This window comes from Centruroides sculpturatus, unplaced genomic scaffold (genome assembly GCF_000671375.1).
Source record: "Centruroides sculpturatus isolate CEXI.00-Female unplaced genomic scaffold, Cexi_2.0 scaffold423, whole genome shotgun sequence".
NCBI classification, from domain to species: domain Eukaryota; kingdom Metazoa; phylum Arthropoda; class Arachnida; order Scorpiones; family Buthidae; genus Centruroides; species Centruroides sculpturatus.
Window position 1 is genome coordinate 392,360 of NW_019384765.1, and position 23,460 is coordinate 415,819.

Below are 23,460 nucleotides of genomic sequence, written 5' to 3' on the forward strand. Positions count from 1 at the left end.
ACTGAGTATGGTATTCGGCATCTTCGAAATGTCAAGAATGAAACCAACGACCGCTGATCTTCCCACAGAAAACACGGATAGCTTTCACTCTTATAATACCCTAATAAAATAACAAAAAAATAATAATAGCAATTTCACAAATTACATTATATATAGAAGCGAATTATTGTTTTGATTCTGTGAGAAAATATAGGCTAAAGACGGAGAAACGATGCTGCTATTTACCCTCATTTCAACACTTGACATTATACAGAATATCATTCAGGTCAAAGGTCGGACTGGTTTCCTTTTATTGTTACGACCTCCCGAGAACGAAGATAACTTACGAATGTCCATCTAACGTAGAAAGTTGACGTGACTCTGCCTCACACCGCTAAAGTCACGCGTTCGTATAATCTAGAACAGAAATTTTGCCTACTACACTACTTAAGAATAAGAAATTTGAGAAGAAAGAACATTCGAACTGTGTCATTCTTATACATTAATTTCATATTTAATTATGTAATTAAATAAAAACCCCTTTAAAGATAGTCCTACATTAATTGATTATAAAAAAAACCTGTATCATTTACGAAATAAATTAATGTAATTAATACATATAGGTATAGGTTAATTGTTAATTTTTTAAAAACTCATTTAAAAAAATAAAAACCCCCTTTAAAATAGTTTATTATTCAATTAATAATTTAGACATCCGTTTAAGGTCTTTCGTTCGATCAGCATCTATAGAAAGTGAGAACATGTTCCAGATAAGTTCCAACAAAGACAATAAGAAGCTCCGATAAAATCGTAATCACGTACAATAAAATAATATTGTTTTTTATTTGTAGATGCGATAAAGAACATTTATGTTAGAGAATAAACCTTCGCTACTAAATCGATAAATATGGCAAAAAAAAAAAATTTTAATTCGATGAATAATCCAATTAGAAAATTAAACTTTTAGTAGAATAATTTCGAGAATAAAATTTAATTAAATGGTTTAATTGCTTGGAAAGGTTATGTAGTGAAATTAATGTAAATCCGTAAAAATTAAACTGTATAAAAGTAATTTAAAATAAAACCTACGATTAAATTGTCATTTGTAAATATCTAAAATAAAAAAAAAATCAATAGGATTGTAGGTCTTCTCCTCGTTCAAGTTCCGTACGAAAATTAAGTCGAAAAGTCAAGATAAAAGAAATATTTGGGGTGTAATATAATTCTATACGGTCTAATAAATATTTTTCTTGTTTTAAATTGAATTAATTCAATTACAAGAGCCATAAATCTTGAATATAACTATTTTCATCTATTGTTTTCGTTTCAATACGAAATCATTTACAATATGTAATAAATAACACAGATTACATTCGACAGACAAAATGAACAGTTTATTATATAAGAAGGTAAGGCTGACCTTCAAACTTTCGAGATTTGAACCCAAATTTACGGTACTATTTTCAATTTAATAATTACTGCCGTTGTTAAGAAAAGACAGAGAGAAATCTTAATTAGAATGTCTTCTAATTAAGATCTGTTTCGGCTTAACGGTCGAGAAAGTCTTTTCATTGAACTTCACAGTTAACAAATTGAGAATTGATGACTATTCAACAATTAAATGTCACTCGATCGAAAAGTTTTAACTATTCGGAAATTAACGAACTGCCAGAGATGATCTCTCGAACTGGTAAAATTTGGACGGATGTGGGTCATGCGCGGTAGGATTTCACCAACTTAGGTTCGGTCAAGCGGTCGAAAACTATGCTCCTCAACCTGTCTAACGAGTTTCCAACAGGTAGGAAGTAGATCCCACCGAGCTGCGTGCCATTGGACGTCGGTGCTGACGTCGACCGTGCCACTACAGAGTATCGAGGTGGCAGGTCTTCTCCTCGTTGTGACTCACTTTGGTCGTCGTTGCTCGTTTTACTAACCGACAAATCCATGTGAGAGATTAGGACTTAAAACTTTGGTGCTCCTGTGAAAGCCGGACCATGGATCCGAAGTACGAGTACACGTCCGAAGCCACCGTCTATCATGCGAACTATATGAAAAACTCGAAAGCCATCGGAGTGTTGTGGGGTGTGTTTACTATCTGCTTTGCCATCATAAACGTTGTCGTGTTTGTTCAGCCCCATTGGTTGGGTGACACTCAACAAAGCAAAGGAACTGGATATTTTGGACTGTGGCAAGCTTGTCGAATGGTTCAAGATGGACAAGATGTCATCTGCGAGGGGCGGTTAGACGATTTCAGCTCCATTCCCTCTCCCGCTTTTCGTGCCGCTACCGTGTTCGTAGGCCTTTCTGTCGTCATTATCTTACTCTCCATCTGCTGCATGTTATTGTTCTTCGTCTTTCATTCCTCGACGGTCTTTCATATTTGTGGATGGATGCAAGTTTTCAGCGGTAAGCACTTTTAGTTTTTGATATTAATATAAAAGTAAAATTCATTTTCGAGTTGACAAATCGCGAATGACTGGCGAAACAAAAGTCTTTACAACTTAAAAATATTTGACAAATAATGAGATAAAAATGATTTAATCTGTGTTAAAACTATTTTGCAATCGAACAAACATTTTTAAAGTTGTTTAGTAATACTTATTGTTTACTCATTAATCGACGAACGGGATAATTTTCGCTCTCTCACTTTGCAGCTTGTTGTCGAAGTTAAATTCTAATTAAATCGGTATAAATGACTCAAATAGAGGGAAAATACGACGATTTCGTTAAATATTTACAAGATGAAACTGAAAATACCATAAAAGTTTTACTAATACGCTTGGTTAACTTTCTCTACTTGAAAAAATTTCCCATTTTTGGGTTTGGTCTTGACATTTTAGGGTTCAGAATGAAATATTTATTAGTCATATTCGAGTTTTAATTGTTCTTATATATGTATATATATATTTAACTTTAAATTATAATTGTTTACTGTTAATAAATGTACCGTACATATATACACAATTGTTAATTATCATCTAAAAATAGATTTTAAAGTAAAATCAAGGCTCCAAAATACAATGAAACTGGAAAATAAAAATATAATGATAGTGGAGCCAAGAGATAAACAAACAAAGAGGAAAATATCAACTCATCAGTTAGGAATTTCAACGTGCAGCAATCATTTTTCAAATTTTTGTATTCGCGGTAAAGATGCTGTCCGACTAGTTTTCTTTGTTGTATTGTCCTTCGCGGCTGTATCAAGTGCAAAATTATCTAGTATCACATTCCGGAAAAATAATTACCACAAATATATTCCATAGAGGCTCGGCCGACATAACATAACGTGACAAAATATATTTCTAAAAGAGGAAAATAATAATAATTCGTTTTTTTAAAATGTTTCAACATCATCATGAAATAAAATGATTGAAATCCCCAATAATAGTGTTTCATAACCTAAGTAGCTTATTTCGAATTGCAATTTTACTCTTAACTTTGGCATGAGAACATTTTCTATTCTATACGCTGCGATATTCTAAGCTTTCATTCATGTCCATTCAACCTTATCTTAGTGGCATCGCGGGAGCTGGAATCGTTATTTCCGGTAGGGTCTTTCTACCGGTGGCCCGTTTCTCATCGGGGAAATTTGTTAAAGGTCATTAATGTCACCTATTGGCACATTTTGCGCTTTGTGAGTCCAATAAATCTATATTTAGTTTTCATTTCCTTTGAGAATTTTCTAATTGAGATTTTAGTTCAAAGGAAAACGGAGGATCAAATTCTATGTTACATGAATCAATATTAAAATTTTATTATTGGAAATTAGATTGATGTTGGATACATTTTTTTAAAAAAATTAATTAATTAATGTTCAGGGAATTTCGAATTACGTAAATCGAGTTCGTTTATTTTTTACGAATCACGTCAAAAAAGTTGTCTTAATTTTTTTTTTCTGTCATTAAAACAAAAGGAAGCAAAATAGTTTATTACCCAGTGAAAGTCATCTGATGCTTTTGGTATTTTTAACGCCCATTAAAGACGAGTTAGGTGTGTTCATGCAGTATGTCCAAGGTCTAAAAGGCGGAACAACCATTCGTGATTTCGCTTGTCCTACTTGTCCGCATTCAAATACTTTATTCTTTATTTAATCGAGTTTAAATCGAGATACTGTATATATATATATATATATATATATACACAACACAAGTGATCTTGAATGCCATTTATCGTCTCATCCAAATTTAAATCGTCCACACTAAATATATCTAAGAAATTAAGGAAAATGGCGAGTGGTTTAATCCATTATCGATTTATTTATAACGCGATAATCACTTGTGGGAATAATTAATGGATTCAGAAGATCTAACAGCTATAGATAATTTTGGTACTTCCTGCTACGATTTTTGTGTCAAGGAACGGAAGTGAGGCGCTTTTCTTATCCCGATCTCTGTCTGGAACGAACCTGTTTCATTCACTTCCATTCATATTGTTTATTATTCGTCTAAGTACTGGATCTTATCAGCTAAATCAATTCATTCCGAGTATATTTATATATAATATTTATGAGAGAAACTTGCACCCTTAATTACGGAAATTCGTATACCACCTCTTAACAATATTATTGTTTTAAAACTCCTACGCGTTACATTCGATATTTCGACAGACTCGAAAGAGAATGAAAGCATTTCAGCATAACCTACAAACGGTTGATAATAGAATTTTATTTACCAAGTAAACAAGCTGCTCAGCCTATTTATAGTGTAAAATAAGCATACATTCCGCAGTATCCCATGAGAAATAGGTCATAATCAATTCGGTTATTAGATCTATCTATTATTTTCTGTCGATTCTCGACTTTACATTGAAAAGTTTCGCACGACAGACCTATAATTTATATTTATATTTTTTTTCCACCTGAAAATATTTTTAATCTTCATATTTTCTTCAATAATTTGTTATTTTAATCGAAAGGCGACCGTGATAATTAGCTACTCGACAAGTTTTTTCTTTCCTCTATATATAACATAAACGAAACTCGCCCGAACTATATCGTAAATAAATTCATTAATATCCACTCCTTTTACATTTATTATCCGCTTTAAATCGGGTATTTAATTACTATCATTTTATTTGTATTATTCAATTGAAATCGAAGGAATAATCGGCATTTTTATGAGGATAATTAATGTTTAAAAGCGTCGAATAGACAACTCCACCAAAAAGTACAGGTTATGTTAGTTTTACTTCTATTGTTTAAGTCAAGCATCGATTTACGAAATGTATATTTATATAACTTACTAGCCCTATCGTAAATATGATAAAATATTCACAGCTGTAGAATAATTCCACATTTAATTCCATTAGTTAAAACAATTCTTTTTAATTGCCCTGGGGGACGATAAACTGCACACATTCCATTGTAATCGGGCTTAGTTTTTTTCACTTTTTTTCTTATAAACGTTGCTTTGAACTTATTCGATCTATCTTATTCTGTCATAAACTTGTTTGTAGAATTAATAGCCTTTCCCGAGTTCTAAATTAATTTAATACATATTTAAAAGTTTTTAAAAGTATCTCGTTCAAAGTTTTTAATAACTATTGAAGTAGAACAGAGATAAATGCTACCGTTGTCTTCGACAGTTCCATTAAGTATACTTAACAAAATTAATTTCAGAACTTTCGATTAAATTAATGCAAAAGTACTTTAAAATCTTTATTCCAGTAATAAATTCGGTGTTAACAATTTAAAAAAAGTATGAATTTTTAGATCAAACTCGTTTCGAGGAACCAAAATTGGAATATTTGGCTAACAATTTTTGGCTCCTTGAGGTATGTTTGATGTTATTGTAAGATCCAATCTTGATTCGTTTTATTGTTGAAGAAGCTTATTAAGATTGCATTCAGCTTATATTCAAAATATCAAAAGTAAATATTTAAATCTCCGAATTATTCCTTTTTAAAAAAAATAAAATAAAATAAAATTATTAAGTCTAATAAATAAATTCCTAATTTTCCTGCTAATATGAGATATAGATGTAATGTAATTAATTAATTAATGTTCAGGGAATTTCGAATTACGTAAATCGAGTTCGTTTATTTTTTACGAATCACGTCAAAAAAGTTGTCTTAATTTTTTTTTTCTGTCATTAAAACAAAAGGAAGCAAAATAGTTTATTACCCAGTGAAAGTCATCTGATGCTTTTGGTATTTTTAACGCCCATTAAAGACGAGTTAGGTGTGTTCATGCAGTATGTCCAAGGTCTAAAAGGCGGAACAACCATTCGTGATTTCGCTTGTCCTACTTGTCCGCATTCAAATACTTTATTCTTTATTTAATCGAGTTTAAATCGAGATACTGTATNTTAATATAAATAAAAATGTATATATTCTACTGTATCTAGATCAAAGTTTAAATACATTTTATTTTATTATGTGAAATATATTTAAATGAAGGAAATAATTTATTTATAATATATATTATATTTTTACCACTTGGAATTAAAAAGTAAAGTAATTATTTTTATTTTTGAGAAAACTTGAAGGATCCATATACTGTATATGTAAATTATTCATTTTAAAATAATTAGTTTTTGATACAAGAATATTTAATATAATGAATTTCATCACCAAATAAAGTTAAAGTTAAAAATTTACTCATTAAAAATTAAATAAGAATGAAATAATACTTTGAAATTACTTCTAAACGTTAAACCTACGCCACTCTTCGTTTCTAAACCCACATTCTTCACTTCTTGGAAATTTTCTTTTGATAATTTATTTATGAATCTGTTAACTAATCAGATTCATCTTGTCAGAAAATTAGAATAATTTCCAATATCTGTATACAATTTAAGAAGAATTGCTGCAAAATTTTCTGATGATTTTATTTATTCATTCATTATTATTAAAAGTCTAAACTTATAAACTATATATGAATAACACTAATGTCTTAAAATTTTTTTATAATTTATTATCTCTTTATTGCATAAAACTTCTGAAAATTTTGAATAATAATAAAGGAGATACAAAATGGCTTAACTCAAAGAAGAAATTATAGTTTTTCTTTGGCATTTCTTTCATAGGATGGTAATGAAAAGAATATAGACAGGAACATAAAATATGGCCGTTGTTTGGAGGTTATTTTGTTCAAAAATAAAATTTCCTGGAAAAAATAGCCGCTGTTTAGAGGTGCCATTGTTAGCAAGTTTTGCGTAATTGGAGGTTCAAATGTATTAACTAATATAAATGTAAATAAATAATATACGCCATTTTGTGTTATTCATAGTACGGTGAATGTTTATTTTTAAGAAAATAAAATCTGTATTTCGATTCGTAAGAGAAATTAATTATTACTAGATGTAAATGTGTATTAATGTAGTATTATAGTAAACAAAAATTATATTTTACTAGCGGGTGGGTGTAAAATATTTATTTATATTTAACACTTACTAGCTGGTAGAGAAACTTGCACCCTTAATTACGGAAATTCGTATACCACCTCTTAACAATATTATTGTTTTAAAACTCCTACGCGTTACATTCGATATTTCGAAATTACTAGATGTAAATGTGTATTAATGTAGTATTATAGTAAACAAAAATTATATTTTACTAGCGGGTGGGTGTAAAATATTTATTTATATTTAACACTTACTAGCTGGTATCTAATAATTAAATAATTAAAAAAACTAGTATTACTATCCGTTATCACAAGTTCATCGATTCACAAGTTTGCTACAGAATCAATAGTTTTTATTATATCTTTCCGAAAATAGTCAATTTGGCACTTCCTCTAAACTTTATTTTCAAATTGAATTCTCTGTTTAAATGCACTCGTGAAAAAGTAGGAAAACTTTACTCCTCTTTCGTAAGTTGATAAGCACGAAATGGCATGCTTTAAATGCATTATCTCCCGTTTTCGTGCCTGTTCTGTTTGTATTGTAACGATTGGAAAAGATTCACAAGCACTCTTCTCTTCGGCACTCCAAACTTTCGAACGTCTAAAATAGCTCTTAAATACCCATACAAGAAATGCATGTGTTAAAATAGAAGGATAATTATAATAAACAAATCTTTACGGAAATATCTTATAAAGAAGGATAAATTGTTATATATTCTTTAATGAAGACATTTTAAATATTAATTCTAATTTTATTTAAATATAACCATTTATTTTCGTGTAAAAAGTATTTATTTAAAAATTTCCTGGATAAGTAAAATTGTTTTCGGTTCTGGTCGAGTTTCGTTGTCAGCGCATCAAAGGGTCATTGTCAAAAGAACTTAAGGTCGTCGACCTAACACCATCTCCATTTCCTGAAGATTTTCTACTTTTTTCAAGGAGAGCCCGCTTAAAGGTAATTCGTACACTTCTGTGTAGCTCTATATTTAAGCGTTTAAGTATATAGAACTTTTATAGTGGTTATCGAGCAAAATTTTTTCCTCTCTGAATTGAAATTATACGGGATGAATGCAGTTCGTATTTGATTTTTTTTTCCAAGTTTATTCTATTAAGTAATAGAATAAACTTGGAATAATCTAACGTAAGTTAAAACTGGTTTAATGGTTTCTCTGAACTATCCCGAGGAAGCACCAGGTGGAACAACATAATTAAGATTATCATATGCAATAGTAAATACGATTCCGAGTCAATAACCTTTCATATATATTATTCTAACTGCAAATAGAGTAAAACATTGGTTTTGGGGGATAGAATTGTAACGGTGGTTACCCTGTCATTCATTTCTACGTTCCTAATTGAAAGAAATATAAATAGTTTGAGAACAAATTCGCATCGAACATTAAATTGCATTATATTTTTATAAATCAATATAATTCTATAATAGCTATAAATATGGCCATAAAAATTGATAATATGGAAATTGAAGAAGTTCTGAATACAATCGACGCCAAATTAAAAAATTTTTTATAATTATACGTAATTAAATTTTAAATAAAAAAAATTATAAACACAAATATTAATTATATTTATTGCCAGTAAATATTTTTCCTCCATAATATTCCTAGAATGATCGTTTGATGAATAGTTTTTGTAAGAATCTCTTTAGTTGGTTGTCTTCGGGATATTTTGATTGTTTCGTTTAATTATACACTTTTAAATTACCTTATAAATATTATTATAGATAAGTGCCAAATTTTACTTATAAACACTTCTAAACAATTAAAAAACAACTGCATTTATTCGCCGAATAATACAATCTTCACATATTTTCAAATGATTTATTTTCGTAGTAATAGGGAGAAAGAAACTGACTTAAGTGTAACCCTGAAATATATAGGAAATTATTCAAGGTGAGCTACTTTTTCCCTACATTCTCCGAGTTCGTAATTAAAGCTCTTCTTCGTAAAACTATTCGAATGCGACTAAAAACTAATTTCTCTGCAGGCAACAGTCTCGACGTCGTTATTAAGAATGTCGACTGAGAATCGTCATTTCGACGAATTTTATCTCTAGGCGATGATATGCCCTAATGATAACTGGGAGGGGGGACAAAAAATAATGACAAGAATATTATCGGAATTCTTCGCCTGCAGAAATATAATGTATATTCAGTCGACAATTTTGCCACGGAACTATATTTGAAGAGTTTATGACGCAATTCGTTTGAAAAATAAGTTAGTACCTTTTAAATATTCAAAATTATTCCCAAAGGCACAATAAAAGGACAATAAATTAACAAATATTTCTAAATTTGAGACTATATTTATGTGAAGAAATTAAATTTAAATACAGTTTGCAAGATGAAATTTTGAATATTTTAATATATTCATTTAAAAAAAAAATCTGTCTTCTATTCTAGGCGAGAAGTACAGTACTGTACAGTACATAAGTAACGTGAATTGTGAAGGAAACATGTATTAAGACCAATCTTTCTAGATGATCAGCGATACAAACGTCGATTGACTCCGTCTGGAATAAGTATTATTTATGGAACAATGGCATTTCATAGTAATTTTAGTATCATGTTCCTTCGTGAATTTCGAAATAAAAGCTGTCTGTAAAAGTACAAATTTGACAGAAGCTCTTTATAGTTTCAAAAAGCGTTAAAATTCCTCTATGTCACGGTTTCACGAGAGTCCTACATTTTCGAAACAATTACTGCACTAAAAATATTCTTTTATTCAAAATTGTTTAAAATTTTAACCGGTGGGAGTTAGAGCCACACTTTAAACAATGCATATTTTATGTCCTAGAAATTCTGTAGTAGATAATTACGTTATATTCAGAGTATTGTTTAAATCCCACAAATATTATTTTTGTTTATTTTTAAGTCTGCCGACTCGCCACATCTTAGGTCAGTAAGGACATTGACACTGATATAGAAGCTCTTAAGAATAAGGTTAATCCCACCTCGATCATCCAATAAATATCTCCACCCAATTTTGACGGGCGGATCGAGTGTCGTTCTTCTTACTAACGTTTGCAAGCGAAATTCCATTTTTCTATTGTTTATATGGTAGCCAGGCCATTTTATTTCTTTCAAAAATTGTTCCTCTTCTGATGCTTTGCTACAGGAAAAATTCTATTTATAAGGATAATTTATGTAAAGATTCGGAATGAAATAATGAAGTTAAATTAATAGCTTTGTTCAAAGAAGTCTTTTATACTATTTTTGACGTTAGGAAGCTTTCATTATATTTAAGGTCAAAATTCTTTTTATATGAAAGGCTTTTTTCATGTTTCGCGATAACAAAAACGTCTTGATACCAGCGCTAACGAGCGCGGTATGAGTCGACGAAATAGATAAAAAAAATCTGTCAAAATGTGAAAGGCTTTCTGAGAAATCGGTAAATGCACCGGTTTTTAACATTTAGCCTTTTAATCTCTAAGCAAACACTACGGCACAGACCTACTTCGTGATGCGATATGTCGCAAATGAAGACGGATAGTGGGAGGATATTAAGAGTAATTATATTACTCACTCCATTTGATAGCCTTAAACTCGAATAGTAAGTTCTGTTTCTCTGAATACAAACGACAGTAAAATCTAGTAGTAAAAACTATACAAAAGTTTAGTCTTAATGAAATTTACATATTCGTGTTGTCGTCGGTCTACTTTTAAAATTCTTTGTAAATTGTCTTTTATGTAGGATTTTCCTTGTTCACTGTGTCCCGAAGGGATTTAAATGTTAAATTCTACTATTAATTCTTCAGAATCTCTTAGATGAAACAAGGACTACCATCTCTCTTGAATATGACACAAAAATAAATAATAATAATTACAGGTTCTCTACCTTAGTAGATGATTAATAACAGAACCGAAAGTGGTTCTTTTCATCTGCTAAAATTTAGAATGCTACACGATTAAATTATATACAAAGTCGTTCCGTAGATATGTTAAATGCGTAGAATGCTATATGATAATATAGCAAAGGTGATCATTTTTTAAGGTTTAAAGTACTAACTCATCTAGAGTAACAGATGATTAGATTCTGTTATAAATAGACTGTCGTGTGACTTGAAAATATAAGTAGCCGTTTCTGCTAACTTAAAATGCTAGTTAAGTTAGAAATTCAGATGATTAGAGATCTTAAGGGGCAGTTTTTAGAATCATTTAAAATCTGAAATGTTAGATAATTACAATATGTAGGAAGCATTCGTAACGTAACGTCTGGGAATGGTCGGACAGAAGTCGCAGGAGATATTTTAGAGTTCAGATTCTCGACGGTCAAATAAAGACTTTAGTTCTTCCTCATTCACATCCGTTAGAATCAAACTACGTTAGTGCTTATAGTTTAACTAACTCTTACGTGACCAAAACAGTAAAGAGGACTCGGAGGTCACGGTCAACTCCGTCAAGCGTGAGATGCGATATCCCTTGGGCTTCGTTTTAGCAACTTCACCTGATACTCACAAATCATTGTTTATGCGTAAATTCGTGACATTCTTCAATAATTAGCAGCTGACGATAAGAATTAAAAAATCTATCTTCATGATCATGATCAAGAACAATCAAACAATATTGACCTAGACCCGTTACTACTTTTCCTAACGATTTAGGTCTAGGTCTGGGATAAACTTAGTTCTTTCTTGGCATAAAACAACATGTAATTAAAAGAAAACGTCTTTATTACATAATATATGTTGATTGTTTTTTTCAGAATCGAATTTCATTCCGACTTCCACGAATAAATTAATAAATATACGTGGCATAAATTTGCCTTTACACAATACTATTTAAAAATTGAATAAATTAATGAGATTCGAGTTATTGTAAAGAAAAAAAATACATTTTTTAATATTTCAACAACTGCATTTCAATATAATACATTTTTTTATAATCTATTATATTTAATTTTATATATTTAAAAACTATTTTGTGAGAAGAATCAGTAGACTTCAACACACTACCAAAGGGTTCTTGGCACATAAAGGACTCTCCGAGGGTCTTAAAATCCACTTTCATAATCGAGGAAATCTCTCGAATGTCTCCATATTAGGAAAACAGAGTATAAAAATTGTAATTAACCGAATTATTAATTATTTTCAAGACACGAAAAACATTGTTTTCGAAAAGAAGCCCGCCCAACTTACTTAATTCGCAAATTTATATTGTATCACAGTATGAGGTATAACGCAATTAGGTTAAGGTTTTCAAAAATTGCATTATGGCGATCTAGTTGAATTTTAATCATTCATTTTTTTTAATGTCGAGATTATCAGATTCAAACTAAAAGCAATTTTAGTTTAAAAATAATCTATAGACATTTAAGTACAACTATAAGTTACACTATAGAATTTTTTCAGGTGACAGTGAATTAATGAACTTTTCGCATGTTTAAAACCAACTAACTAGAACCGTACCAGTCGAGATGATAATCGTTAAAACAATTTAGGCATGTATTTATCTATGTAAAAGTCGTAAAACAATTCCGTTTCTGTACTGTTCTTTACAGATCATTCAATATTCAGTATTTAAAACTAGGTTCTAAGGAAGAAGACAAAAGATATTATTTTAATAACTATGTAAACTCTGTAGGTCATTAGTTTCTAAGAGTCGGGATAATAAAAAGATAGGGGAACAAGAAACAGAAATAATAAAACTCTTTCGTGATCGATGGATTTAGTGATAAGGTTAAACAAACGGACGAGTCTTCGTTGAATATCACGAAAAGTGACGAACGGATTTAATTTCCATATTACGGAAACGGATAAACGAACAATGACGCTTTTAACAAAGAAAACAAAGACAAAAGATAATATTGATTGCCGTAATTATCACGTCTACAAAGATATTCAACTTTAAATGTTCTAGAAAACCTTTAATATAGGTCTTCGTCGATACTTGTTTTTAGATTTAGTATCACCATCAATATAATTACTAGTTGTGATTTTAAAGAACTATTAGAAGACCTATTTTCTTCATTTTATGATTAAAAAAATCAGTCAATTCGATGTAAACTTTTATTGCCGAAAGCACTTAAAGCGTAAAACTAAGCATGGTTAAGTCCTGTGTTCCGCAACGGTGCCACAGAAACTGTATCACTTTTTTAACCCAATATCGAAACAAATGTAATCATTGAGGATGACGACAGCTTTGGTATTGTTCTTTTAAGAAGTCCGCGAGGAAAATCTTTATGACATTTTTCCACCGGGTTAAGATGTGGCAGGGTGGAGACACCTTTTCCTGCGACCTTAATTGCTGTTTATATTTAGGCGATGGATCAAGGACTGTGCCGTGTCCGATAATCGAAAGATTTCTCGGAACCTCCGGGCTTCTTTTGTTTTTCCTCGTGGCTCACGCTTCGTGACGTCATCGATACGATCCCACCCAGTTATGAGGAACCTAACCTCCAAATGCCTCGAGCCTACCTTCGCATTTTTATTGTTTATGATCTCGTTCGTTTTGCGCTTTATAGGCTATTTTATAGCGAGAAACGTGTTGTTATTTATTCTCCATATTATTGTCTGGTTTTAAATGGATCTAGAGAGCCCTATTATTATTTTAAGGCAATTTACTTCTCCGGTTTATCTGTAGTCGGTATTGTGCGAGACAAGGTTGGCGTACAAAAAAGATAAATTGGTTTCGGTTCGGGTTTGAAATAAAAGTTTTTACTAAAATTGTGTTGATTGTTATCTACTTTTTCCATTTCGAGACTCGTTCTTCCAGCGCGTGCAGAAATTCTGCTTAGTTTTTGATATATCGATAACAGACTCGAGTCTACCTATTCAAATTACAGGGTGAGAACAAAAAAAACTGCTTAATAGACACCATAATTTTCATTATTCATTATTCATCTTTTAACGCATTGTTAAAGAAACCTTCTGTTCGAATTCATACAAATTACACCAACAACAATTGTGTCGTGCGAGAACACGAAATATTCGATTCAACAATTTACAAATTGTTTTGCAGTTAAAAAACAATTTTCAAGTATGAAATAATTTGAATATTTTCCTATCAATATATCGAAAGAAATAATTACTCGTCAATTTTAATTACGTTACGTTTTTTATTCGTAATTTTCGAACTTTTTAAGAACAATTAAAATTTAAAAACTCTTAATTTCGACAGTTATATTAATAATTGTTTAATCGTTCAATTGGAGAATTGATTCAATCATCAGTCATTAATAATTAAGGTCGGAATTTGCTATTCGTAACGAGACTGCACCCTTTATTGTAATAATGTTATGCTCTGTTAATATCGTTTTGTTCTCTACGAAAGTTTCTTTTCAAATTATGTCAGTTATAAAAGTTCTCTTGAAGAAGGAAGTTTTCCTAGCTTTTTATTTATTTATTTATTATAATTTTTAAATTGAGAACAGAAATTATTCTTGTTTAATAACTACGAATAACATTTAAATATGAGTAATAAAAGCAATTAAATTGTAATTTATAGTAGAATTCTTCTTATTTAAGTACATTTTCTAATGTTTATGTATTAGAATCTAAAAAATATCTCTGTAGACTTAAAATTTTTTATAATCTAACTCAACAGTTTTCAACCGGTGTGCCGCGACACCTTATTGTGACACATACAGTACTTTCTCACGAATGTTATAAAATTTCATAAAATAATTAAAAAATATTAATTTTTCTTTCGTTTTAATATTATTTATACATATTTTATATTTAAAAAATGAATATCTTCAACGACACATTACGTTTACGACTATAAAAGGAACTTTGATGCACCACTGGTTCTTCAGTGTCCCACGAAAAAATTATTCGTGCCACTAGCTCAAAAAGGTTGAAAACCACTGATCTAACTTATCTGTATTCAATCACACTAATAAATATCATAATATCTAGTGACCTGCTCTTTGTAATGATATAATTACATCCAACATTTATTAATTTTTTTGTTTTCAAGTGAAAGAAAATCATCAAACTGGTTATAGAAACATCCACTGAACTAATTTAGTTAATTTTAGCACGAATTTTCAATAATAAATGATTAAAATGAACGTTTTTATATAACTATTTACACGGATGCTCATTGAGTTGTAAGAGACTCATTTCTGGATTCAGGAAATGAGACAAATGTCGAAGAACGGAAGTTGTAGGCGACCTCGAAATCGAGTTCCTGCTTAAGAGGAAAAACAAGCAGCAATGTCTCGTTCGAATTACGATATCCACATTCCATAAATTTAACATTTATGGATCGTTATTGATTTTAACGAGCTTCTTTTATCGGATTAGAGAAGCAATCATAAGTCACGTTTAATAGTATCCATAAGGAATTCACGAATAAACGTGACGCGGTAAATCTAATATTTGTTCTGTTACGAAAGTATCATTAAATATCGACATGAAGTGAATACGTGATTGGAACTAATTAATACTCTCGATCTTTAAACAAAGCAATCATTATAGACAACGCCTATCGGCTACTTCGCTTTCTTAATTCTTTAGCGTGTCACTTATTAAAGGAATGTTTCGAGGAATGAATCACGTGTCGAACTTCTACAAATGATTTTTTTTTCATTCGAAGGCAATCGTGACGAAATGAAACAATAAGATTGAAGTTTGGCATTCATTCGCGTATACTGTATGAGTCTATTCTAATAATGATCTTTTCGATTCTAAGATTGAGTCCTTGAAAGAAGTGCCAGACTTCACGAGACAATAGACAAATGAAAGAGAATGTTGAAATTAAAAATTATAATGTAATCATTCACTAATTAATCAATGTAGAAGTATTAGGTTTTATAGAGGGGAAAACATTTTAGAGGACCAAACGTCTCGATTTGGATCGATTCTACAAAAATGGGGCGTAGTGAGGATGTCCCGAGGGGATTTAACCTCGAAATTTAAGCTAAATCAAAGGGAGGCCTTCGTTCGGGTATTAAGATACCGTAGGTATATTTCCACGGATTCTTTTTTGTATTACGATCCCTCCGACCCAACTTCAAGTTTACAACGGAAGTCTTAAACCTGAGAGGAATTTTAATGCTAACTACACTACGGATTCGATAATAATCACCTCATTAAACAGATACTATCAATATATATCCGAATATTTTTTGTACCCAGCTCAATGACAGGTGTGAAAAAAATGAAATTTAGATTTCACAATACATATCATTTTTAATGCTACTCGCATTTCACAATAATTCTCGTTACGTGTGAAATAACGGAAAAATTCAAAGAAAAGCTATTAAACGCGAATTTTCTCACGAATTATTCATGTCTGCAAACAAATAATACGACATAAAATCTTTATTTGAAGACTTTATAAAACTCGTCGTGTCATCAAATACGAGTTTTATACGTAAACGTAAGATGAATTATTTACTTACTTTCCTACAAAATTTAAATATTCGATGCTTGAAAACTTGGAACAAAACTTTGAACTTTTAATAGAGAAAATTTAGGATATTATTAATGATCTGGCCTCTGAATAAAAATCATATTTCGAGGGCCCCGCGGCTATTCGTTGACTTGAGGACCACAATATCGTTCGTAAAAATTCGTATCTTTCAAGGTTGTAATTAAATCAAATTGTTTTAGGAGATTGTTATACTTTAATATTATAAAATTCTACGAAAATAATCATGATTCTTTTGACATTTTATATTCTATTAAATAGCTTAGACCCTACATGTTACTACTAAACAAATTTTTGTTTTTTGGAATAATTTAAAGCGTTTTTTTCAAGTGTTAATAATAGGTTATAAGTAGTAACTGTTTATAAAATTTCCGATGATTCTTATCTTAGTTGCAAAAGTTAACCTTGTGAAAATAGGCGGTAATTTGGAATAATTTTCCTAACGATTTCATAACCCCTCTCTCTTTAAAAGTCGATTATAATGATTGATAACGTGATTTAACCTCGTCCCGAAAAGTTCACCCAATTTCTATAGATGATTTTTGTTACCCAATATATCACTCGCCGTGGATTTTATTAAAAATCAACTCTTATTTTGAAACAAATTTAGAAATGACAAGAAGTCTGAGAATCCGTACTTATTTTCTTATGTTTCTCATGAAATCCTTATCGATCTAAGACAAAATTTATTTAAAAATTTCATATTGTAGTTTCCTTGTAAAAATTAAAATATAAATAAAGTCAACAATACGCTTATCGTGTATTAATTATGACGTAATTTATCGTTTCTTCCTCCTTTCGACACATCAAAGATCCTTAATTGACCGATTCGTGACGTCCTAGAATAGACGAAACTCCTTTATTTATATTTAAAAATACATTTCCTTCATTTTTCAGATCATTACGTTGACCATTTAACCTGTTTCGTTAATTCGATTAACGAAAATAAGTAATCTAATTTGCTTCGCTATTGTTCAGCCATTTTTTTTTTTTTTTACTCTTTTTCGCAACACTTTCAGCCCGAGGACAACCTTTCAAAAATAGATTTTGAATAAAATTTTCATTAATATAATTATGTCATCAACTTCATCAGGAAGATGAATAAAAAGTCCTAGTAAAATAAATGAAAATGGTTTTATGGTTCTTATTGTAAGGCGCCATTTTGAATAATAAGCGTACGTGATCCACAAGTTAATGATTGCGGATGGAATGTCTCCTTGACTCTATGATTTTAATTCAACTAAATAAAAGTCTGAGCTTATTTTTCGACATAATATTTTTTTAAACCAAGTAACTATTAAATTATATTTAAATATTTACTTTAAATGAAAAATTCTTTATATTATAATAGAAAACTTCGCGTCATAAAAAAAGAGATTCTTTTCGAAAACATGTAATTCTAGGAAATCTGTGATGTCAACTTTCACGAATAAAAGGTTATTATCTCTAATAACTTAGATCCGGAAGAAAGAAGGAAATGACCAAATGAAGAGATCCTTGTACTCAAATTTAAATTCAGAAAGTTATTCACGAAACCCGCATCCGAGAAAAATTTACGGCCAGAAACACTTTAATAACGGTTTCCCACGCAGAATTTAACTTTTTGAGGCCGTCACGACCACTGAAAACTCAGAATGTTAGTTTTGCTTTCCTGATTCTTATCTAACAAACAGCTACTTATTTACTTTCGGAAAGACATTACATATATTACTTAGAAATTATTTATATTTATAATTCTTAAGACTATTACTACACAATTTTTTTGTCTAGTTATTATATTTTTTCTCCAATTCGGGAGTTAAGTTATTGGCCTATCTACTGGTGAAATCTGACCGGTGAAAGATTTTTTGAATCAAGAATATATTATGCAATTTGTACAAAGATATCGATATAAATAAAAATGAAATATTCTTATTACAGGATAAAATATTAAATTTTCAGTCCCGATTTATCAAACTAAAGGCTGTTAACACCATTACGGCAAATATGTTAGTGGTTTCAAAACCGTTAAAAGTGCTTAATAATATATATTTAATCGTAATATGTAATATATATGTTTAATAAATTTTTCTATTATAAAAATTCTATTACAGTTTACTTAAAAGTCCTAAAATGTTTTGAGTGTTTAGAACGAAATTTGGCGATTTCTTAGATATGAAACAGCAAAAAATTTTAAATTTTATAGTTGTTGGATAAAAAATTTTAAGATCTTACGGATAAGACAAAGCTAAAAATTAGCAATATGTGCAGGATTTTATTCATTATTCTGACAATCATCGAAATGAATACATATAGAAGGAATTAGATAATAAGTTTTTGAATAATTCTTGGTCTCGGGTATTGAGAATGACATTGCGTTTGCTGAATTGTCTAAAAAAACCCTTTTAAGTGGTTGTCAGAGTAATCTTATGGATACTGAATAGAATAATTTTGGATATTTTGGTGGAAGATAATTTCATTGTGCGTTTTGATTCGAAGAATGAATAAATCGTATAAAAGAGTAGTCTACAAGATGAAGACTTTATTATTTATTTAGCTGATCAAATTATTGTTATAAATATAAATGAAATCTAATTACTTTATCTTGAACTATTCTTATTATTTATAAATTATTCATTTCTTTTTCGATATTTCATTTACTTATTAAACAAATATCGGACATCAATAAATCAAAAGCTTCCAACTCTTTTTGCTTGTTGATCTTTTCCCAAATTAAATTAATTTGCCACTCCCTTCTCCACACCGATATAAAATTAAAAAATTACAAATAGGATGAAATAAAATTCAAAATTGCGTTCGACTATTAACTTGAAAGTTGTATAGGGGAGACCGGGGCAAGATCGGCATGTTAAGCTTTACTTAAATTTTGTGTAATATATACTGCTGTAAACTGAAAAAAAAAAGCTTTGCATATTGTCTATTGGAATGTTACCTTACTATAGAACTGGTTAAAATCAGTTTGGAAATAAAAATAATTAAAATAATTACAACTTTACAAGAAGAGAGAAATTGACGAAGTTGCCCCGGGTATAGGGGCAAGATCGGCAACTTCTCTCTTTTTGTAAAGTTGTAATTATTTTAATTATTTTTATTAAAGTTGCCCCTGGTATAGGGGCAACAGTAATGGGGCAAGATAGGCACGTATATAAAATTATGTTATTAACAATGTATAAGTTGGAATTCACTATTAAAACAAAGAAATACAAATCCAACACCCATTTAATATTATTACAACGAAATGCAAGTTCAAAGACATATATACATGAATAACAAATGCAAACATGTTTTCATTTATCATCTGTTTGATTTTTATCCTTTGCTTCTAATGTGGCTTTATGTTGCCGATCTTACCCCGCTAGTCATGATTTCGAAACATTAAGTACAACCCTGAGAACAGAATGCCAAGCCACGATCTGGCCACGTGAATAAGTTGAAGTTACATCCTTCTAACAGGAAAAGTAACTTTCGTTATCATGGAATTATAACAAAACCTGCCAATTCAATATAAATGGAAAAAAAATATTATATGGAATTGAACGAAAATGAAAATTTGCTTGATAATTCAACTACGCTTGTTGGAGAACAATAAAAACACTACACTCAACAAGCCACCAATAAAACTCAACTGCCTAACCTATAACCAAAGTCTCCTTTTAATTTGTTTTTAAAAAAAGCGCTTGACAAACTTGCTCCGCATGCCGAAGTTGCCCCGGTCTCCCCTAAATTGCTCTATTAATAAAATTTGTCCATCCCAACCCCCTAAACAACCCAAATTGAGGGTTGTTTAGGGGGTTTAGATAAATTTATTGACCCTTGAAGTAACTAGAGAACAAGTTGGAAACTCATCCGAACAATTCTATTTAATTTCATTTAGTTTTTAATTTGGTTCCATTAATTTCGCACTTAAATTTCGTCGTTAAAAATTTGATCCGTAAATCTAAAGATTTCGGTCCATTTTCTAACTGAAAAACTTCGTTCTTTGTTAAATAAGTCTTGATGCATTTTTCAAGTTGCTGGAAGAAGCGAATTCGAACATTTTTGTGTGTCTAAAGTTACTTTAATTCTGTAGATAGCCATGTAATGTAGTTCATATACAATTCTTCGGAGTATTATTTAACTTTTAACAGAATTTTTCATGAAATAGTTTTCTGGAATAATCGAGAAGTGACAATTTTTAAAAAATATAAACAATTTATAGACTCGAGGACAAGTATTTGCTTGAAATCCATTAATGATCATTTATTTTTTTTTTTTTTTTTAGCCATTTCGATGGTGATTGGTGTATTGACGTTCCCAGCAGGCTGGGATGCTGCCGAAGTTAGAGAAGTATGCGGTCCCGATGCCGACGACTACAACACAGGACAATGCGGCATACGTTGGGCATATATCTTAGCCATTATCGGAGTGTGTGATTGTGTAGTTCTAGCCGTTCTAGCTTTCGTTTTGGGCACTCGTTATGTCAAGTTATTACCGGAGCAGTACATTACTAACGGATCCGTTTATAAAGGTAAGCGCTTTCTAGTTAATCTGTTTTCGTATCACGTTCTTTTAAGTGTTTATTAATCAAAAAAATTATCTAGTTAAAGGATTAAATTTTCAATAAGATAATCCTGATAAGTATGCAGATCCGCATTCTCCTTGAATTAAATTTAAACAACTTTCGCTAATCCCTTTTAAAAATCTGATAATTGACGGAAATGGAACGGGATGTGTCAATCTTAAATTAAAATCTCAAAAGGAAATAGGTTTTAGATTTTTTTAAATAAAAACAAGTGAAGAATTCTGACATTTAAATCTTAAGATGTTCAATGTGGGTGTTTGCGCTTTTTTCTGTACTCATCCCGCCTGGATAAGATTTGTAATCGTGAATGAATAGTTTTACCTAGGCCTATATAACTTTCATCACGACCCACTAAACGTCGGCCGTCGTGACTGTGAGGGTGGATTAAAAGAGAACGACGAAAACACGTGACCGCATATGCATAAAGTTAGAGAAACTACAATTAACCTAAAAGATGAGTTTTGCAACGAAAATATATTTCCCTCAGAATAACTTTCTTATATCTCTATTAAGAAAATAATACATTATGTACTTATGCACGGGGGTACAAGTGCACGAGGTTATTTTGAAAACAATGAAAGAACAAAGCGGTACATCGTCTATTCGGTATTGTCAAAATTTGTACCTTTGTTGCTTTATTTAGGCTAATAGTTTCCTGCATTTTATCACCATTATAATAAACCTTTTAGAAAGTACACTTATAACTTTATGTGATCGGACTTGGAGATATCTAAGTCCGTAATTGCGGATCTATAAACGATTAAGTATTCTGGTCTTCACGACTTCTTAAATAGATCATTGACAGTAAATAGGAAGTTAAATAAACATTCATTAAATGCTTATTATCTCTTTAGAAAAGCAATCCTACAAGTAGATTTTCCCTTTCAGTTAGAACAACAAAATTAACTTCCTTTTTTAATTCTTCTTTAATACTAACCTTTATAAAATTACAGGACAATGAATAATTGTCAATTTTGTTATAGTATTAAAGATTTAAATAATTCCATTAAATATAAGTAGGATCTTTAACAAAATAATTAGTCATAAGCAATGTGAAGATTAAACACATTCAAATAAAATTTTGATCAAATAATTTTAAGCAAAATGAGAGCAAATTTAAAGATTTATAGGGAAAAAAAGTCATTAGTTCTATTATATCGAATTCGATAATTAATATCTCTAATGTTATCAATACCTTTCTAATGTAGGCCTAAATATGCTAAAAACTAAATTATAACTTAAAAATTTCAAAATATTAATCGATATTAAACAGAATCTAATTGATTTGTTTACTTTTAGGAGAAGTCAACAGCGCTTTTGTAGCCGACAATCAATCGACTGCATCCAGAAAGTCGATGAACTTGCAACCTATCATGGTGGTTGCACCTCAACCCAACGATCAAGAAAGATTCTCCGACTTTTCCCATAGGACGGGACGTTCCAAAGGAAGTAACTATCGTCCCGATTATAACGCTTCCATGAGAAACTTCCAACTTTAAAAAAAAAAAAAATGAAGGAAAGCTTTAGCAATTTTCTGTTTTTTTTTTTTTTTTTTTTGAAAAATTTCGAAGAAACACGTTTATAGTTTCACTATTAACAGATAAACGTATTCAATTAGTTATAAAACGCGGGGAGGTAAGTGAAGTGATGTTCGTAAGGTTCGGGTTCCTTTTTCAAGTTCGAAAAAGTGAAACTAATTAATTTTCGATTATCGCGAAGCTTAATTATGGCCAGAAATACCCACGCGACGCGATTAATTTACATTATTGTCGCGATAAGCTCCATCTAATAATACGATTAAGATAATTTTTAATGAATTAATTAGGCCCTTATATATTTAAAATGACCGAGACGAAAGAACGTTTAAAACATATATAAATTATTATTACGAATTTTCTAATCGTGTCGTGAAGATTTATCGTTTTACGGCACCTTCATTAAATTAAATGTCTCATTAAATTGTAATTTTTCATAGAAATATATTGATATATTGTATATGTAAAAGTTAAGTTTTTTATACAGTATATAATTAATTCTAAGCCACATCCACGTAACAAATGTCTTAAAACGGTTATTCACTAACTGTATATTATAAATGTGTTGTTATTAAAAATTTAATTTTTGTAAGATTTTTTTTTTCTTCTCTCTTTTTCTGAATGGCAATATGAAAATGGAAGCCTGGAA

General features: G+C 30.3%; 1 protein-coding gene across 1 annotated transcript; it reads left to right on the forward strand.

The window, feature by feature from the left end:
• The first annotated feature begins 1,563 nt into the window (after positions 1–1,563).
• On the forward strand, positions 1,564–22,787 carry LOC111628905 (LHFPL tetraspan subfamily member 3 protein-like). Its single transcript, XM_023372762.1, has 3 exons — positions 1,564–2,385; positions 20,977–21,222; positions 22,576–22,787. The coding sequence occupies exons 1-3, from the start codon at positions 1,974–1,976 to the stop codon at positions 22,773–22,775; spliced, it is 858 nt and encodes a 285-aa protein (XP_023228530.1). The 5' UTR covers positions 1,564–1,973; the 3' UTR covers positions 22,776–22,787.
• The last annotated feature ends 673 nt before the right edge of the window (positions 22,788–23,460 follow it).

Excerpts from the sequence above, each read along its gene's own strand:
- LOC111628905 (XM_023372762.1), top strand. The coding sequence starts at position 1,974 with ATGGATCCGAAGTACGAGTACACGTCCGAAGCCACCGTCTATCATGCG. Across the intron at positions 2,386-20,976 it reads ATGGATGCAAGTTTTCAGCG|CCATTTCGATGGTGATTGGT; the intron begins GTAAGCACTTTT and ends TTTTTTTTTTAG. Across the intron at positions 21,223-22,575 it reads TAACGGATCCGTTTATAAAG|GAGAAGTCAACAGCGCTTTT; the intron begins GTAAGCGCTTTC and ends GTTTACTTTTAG.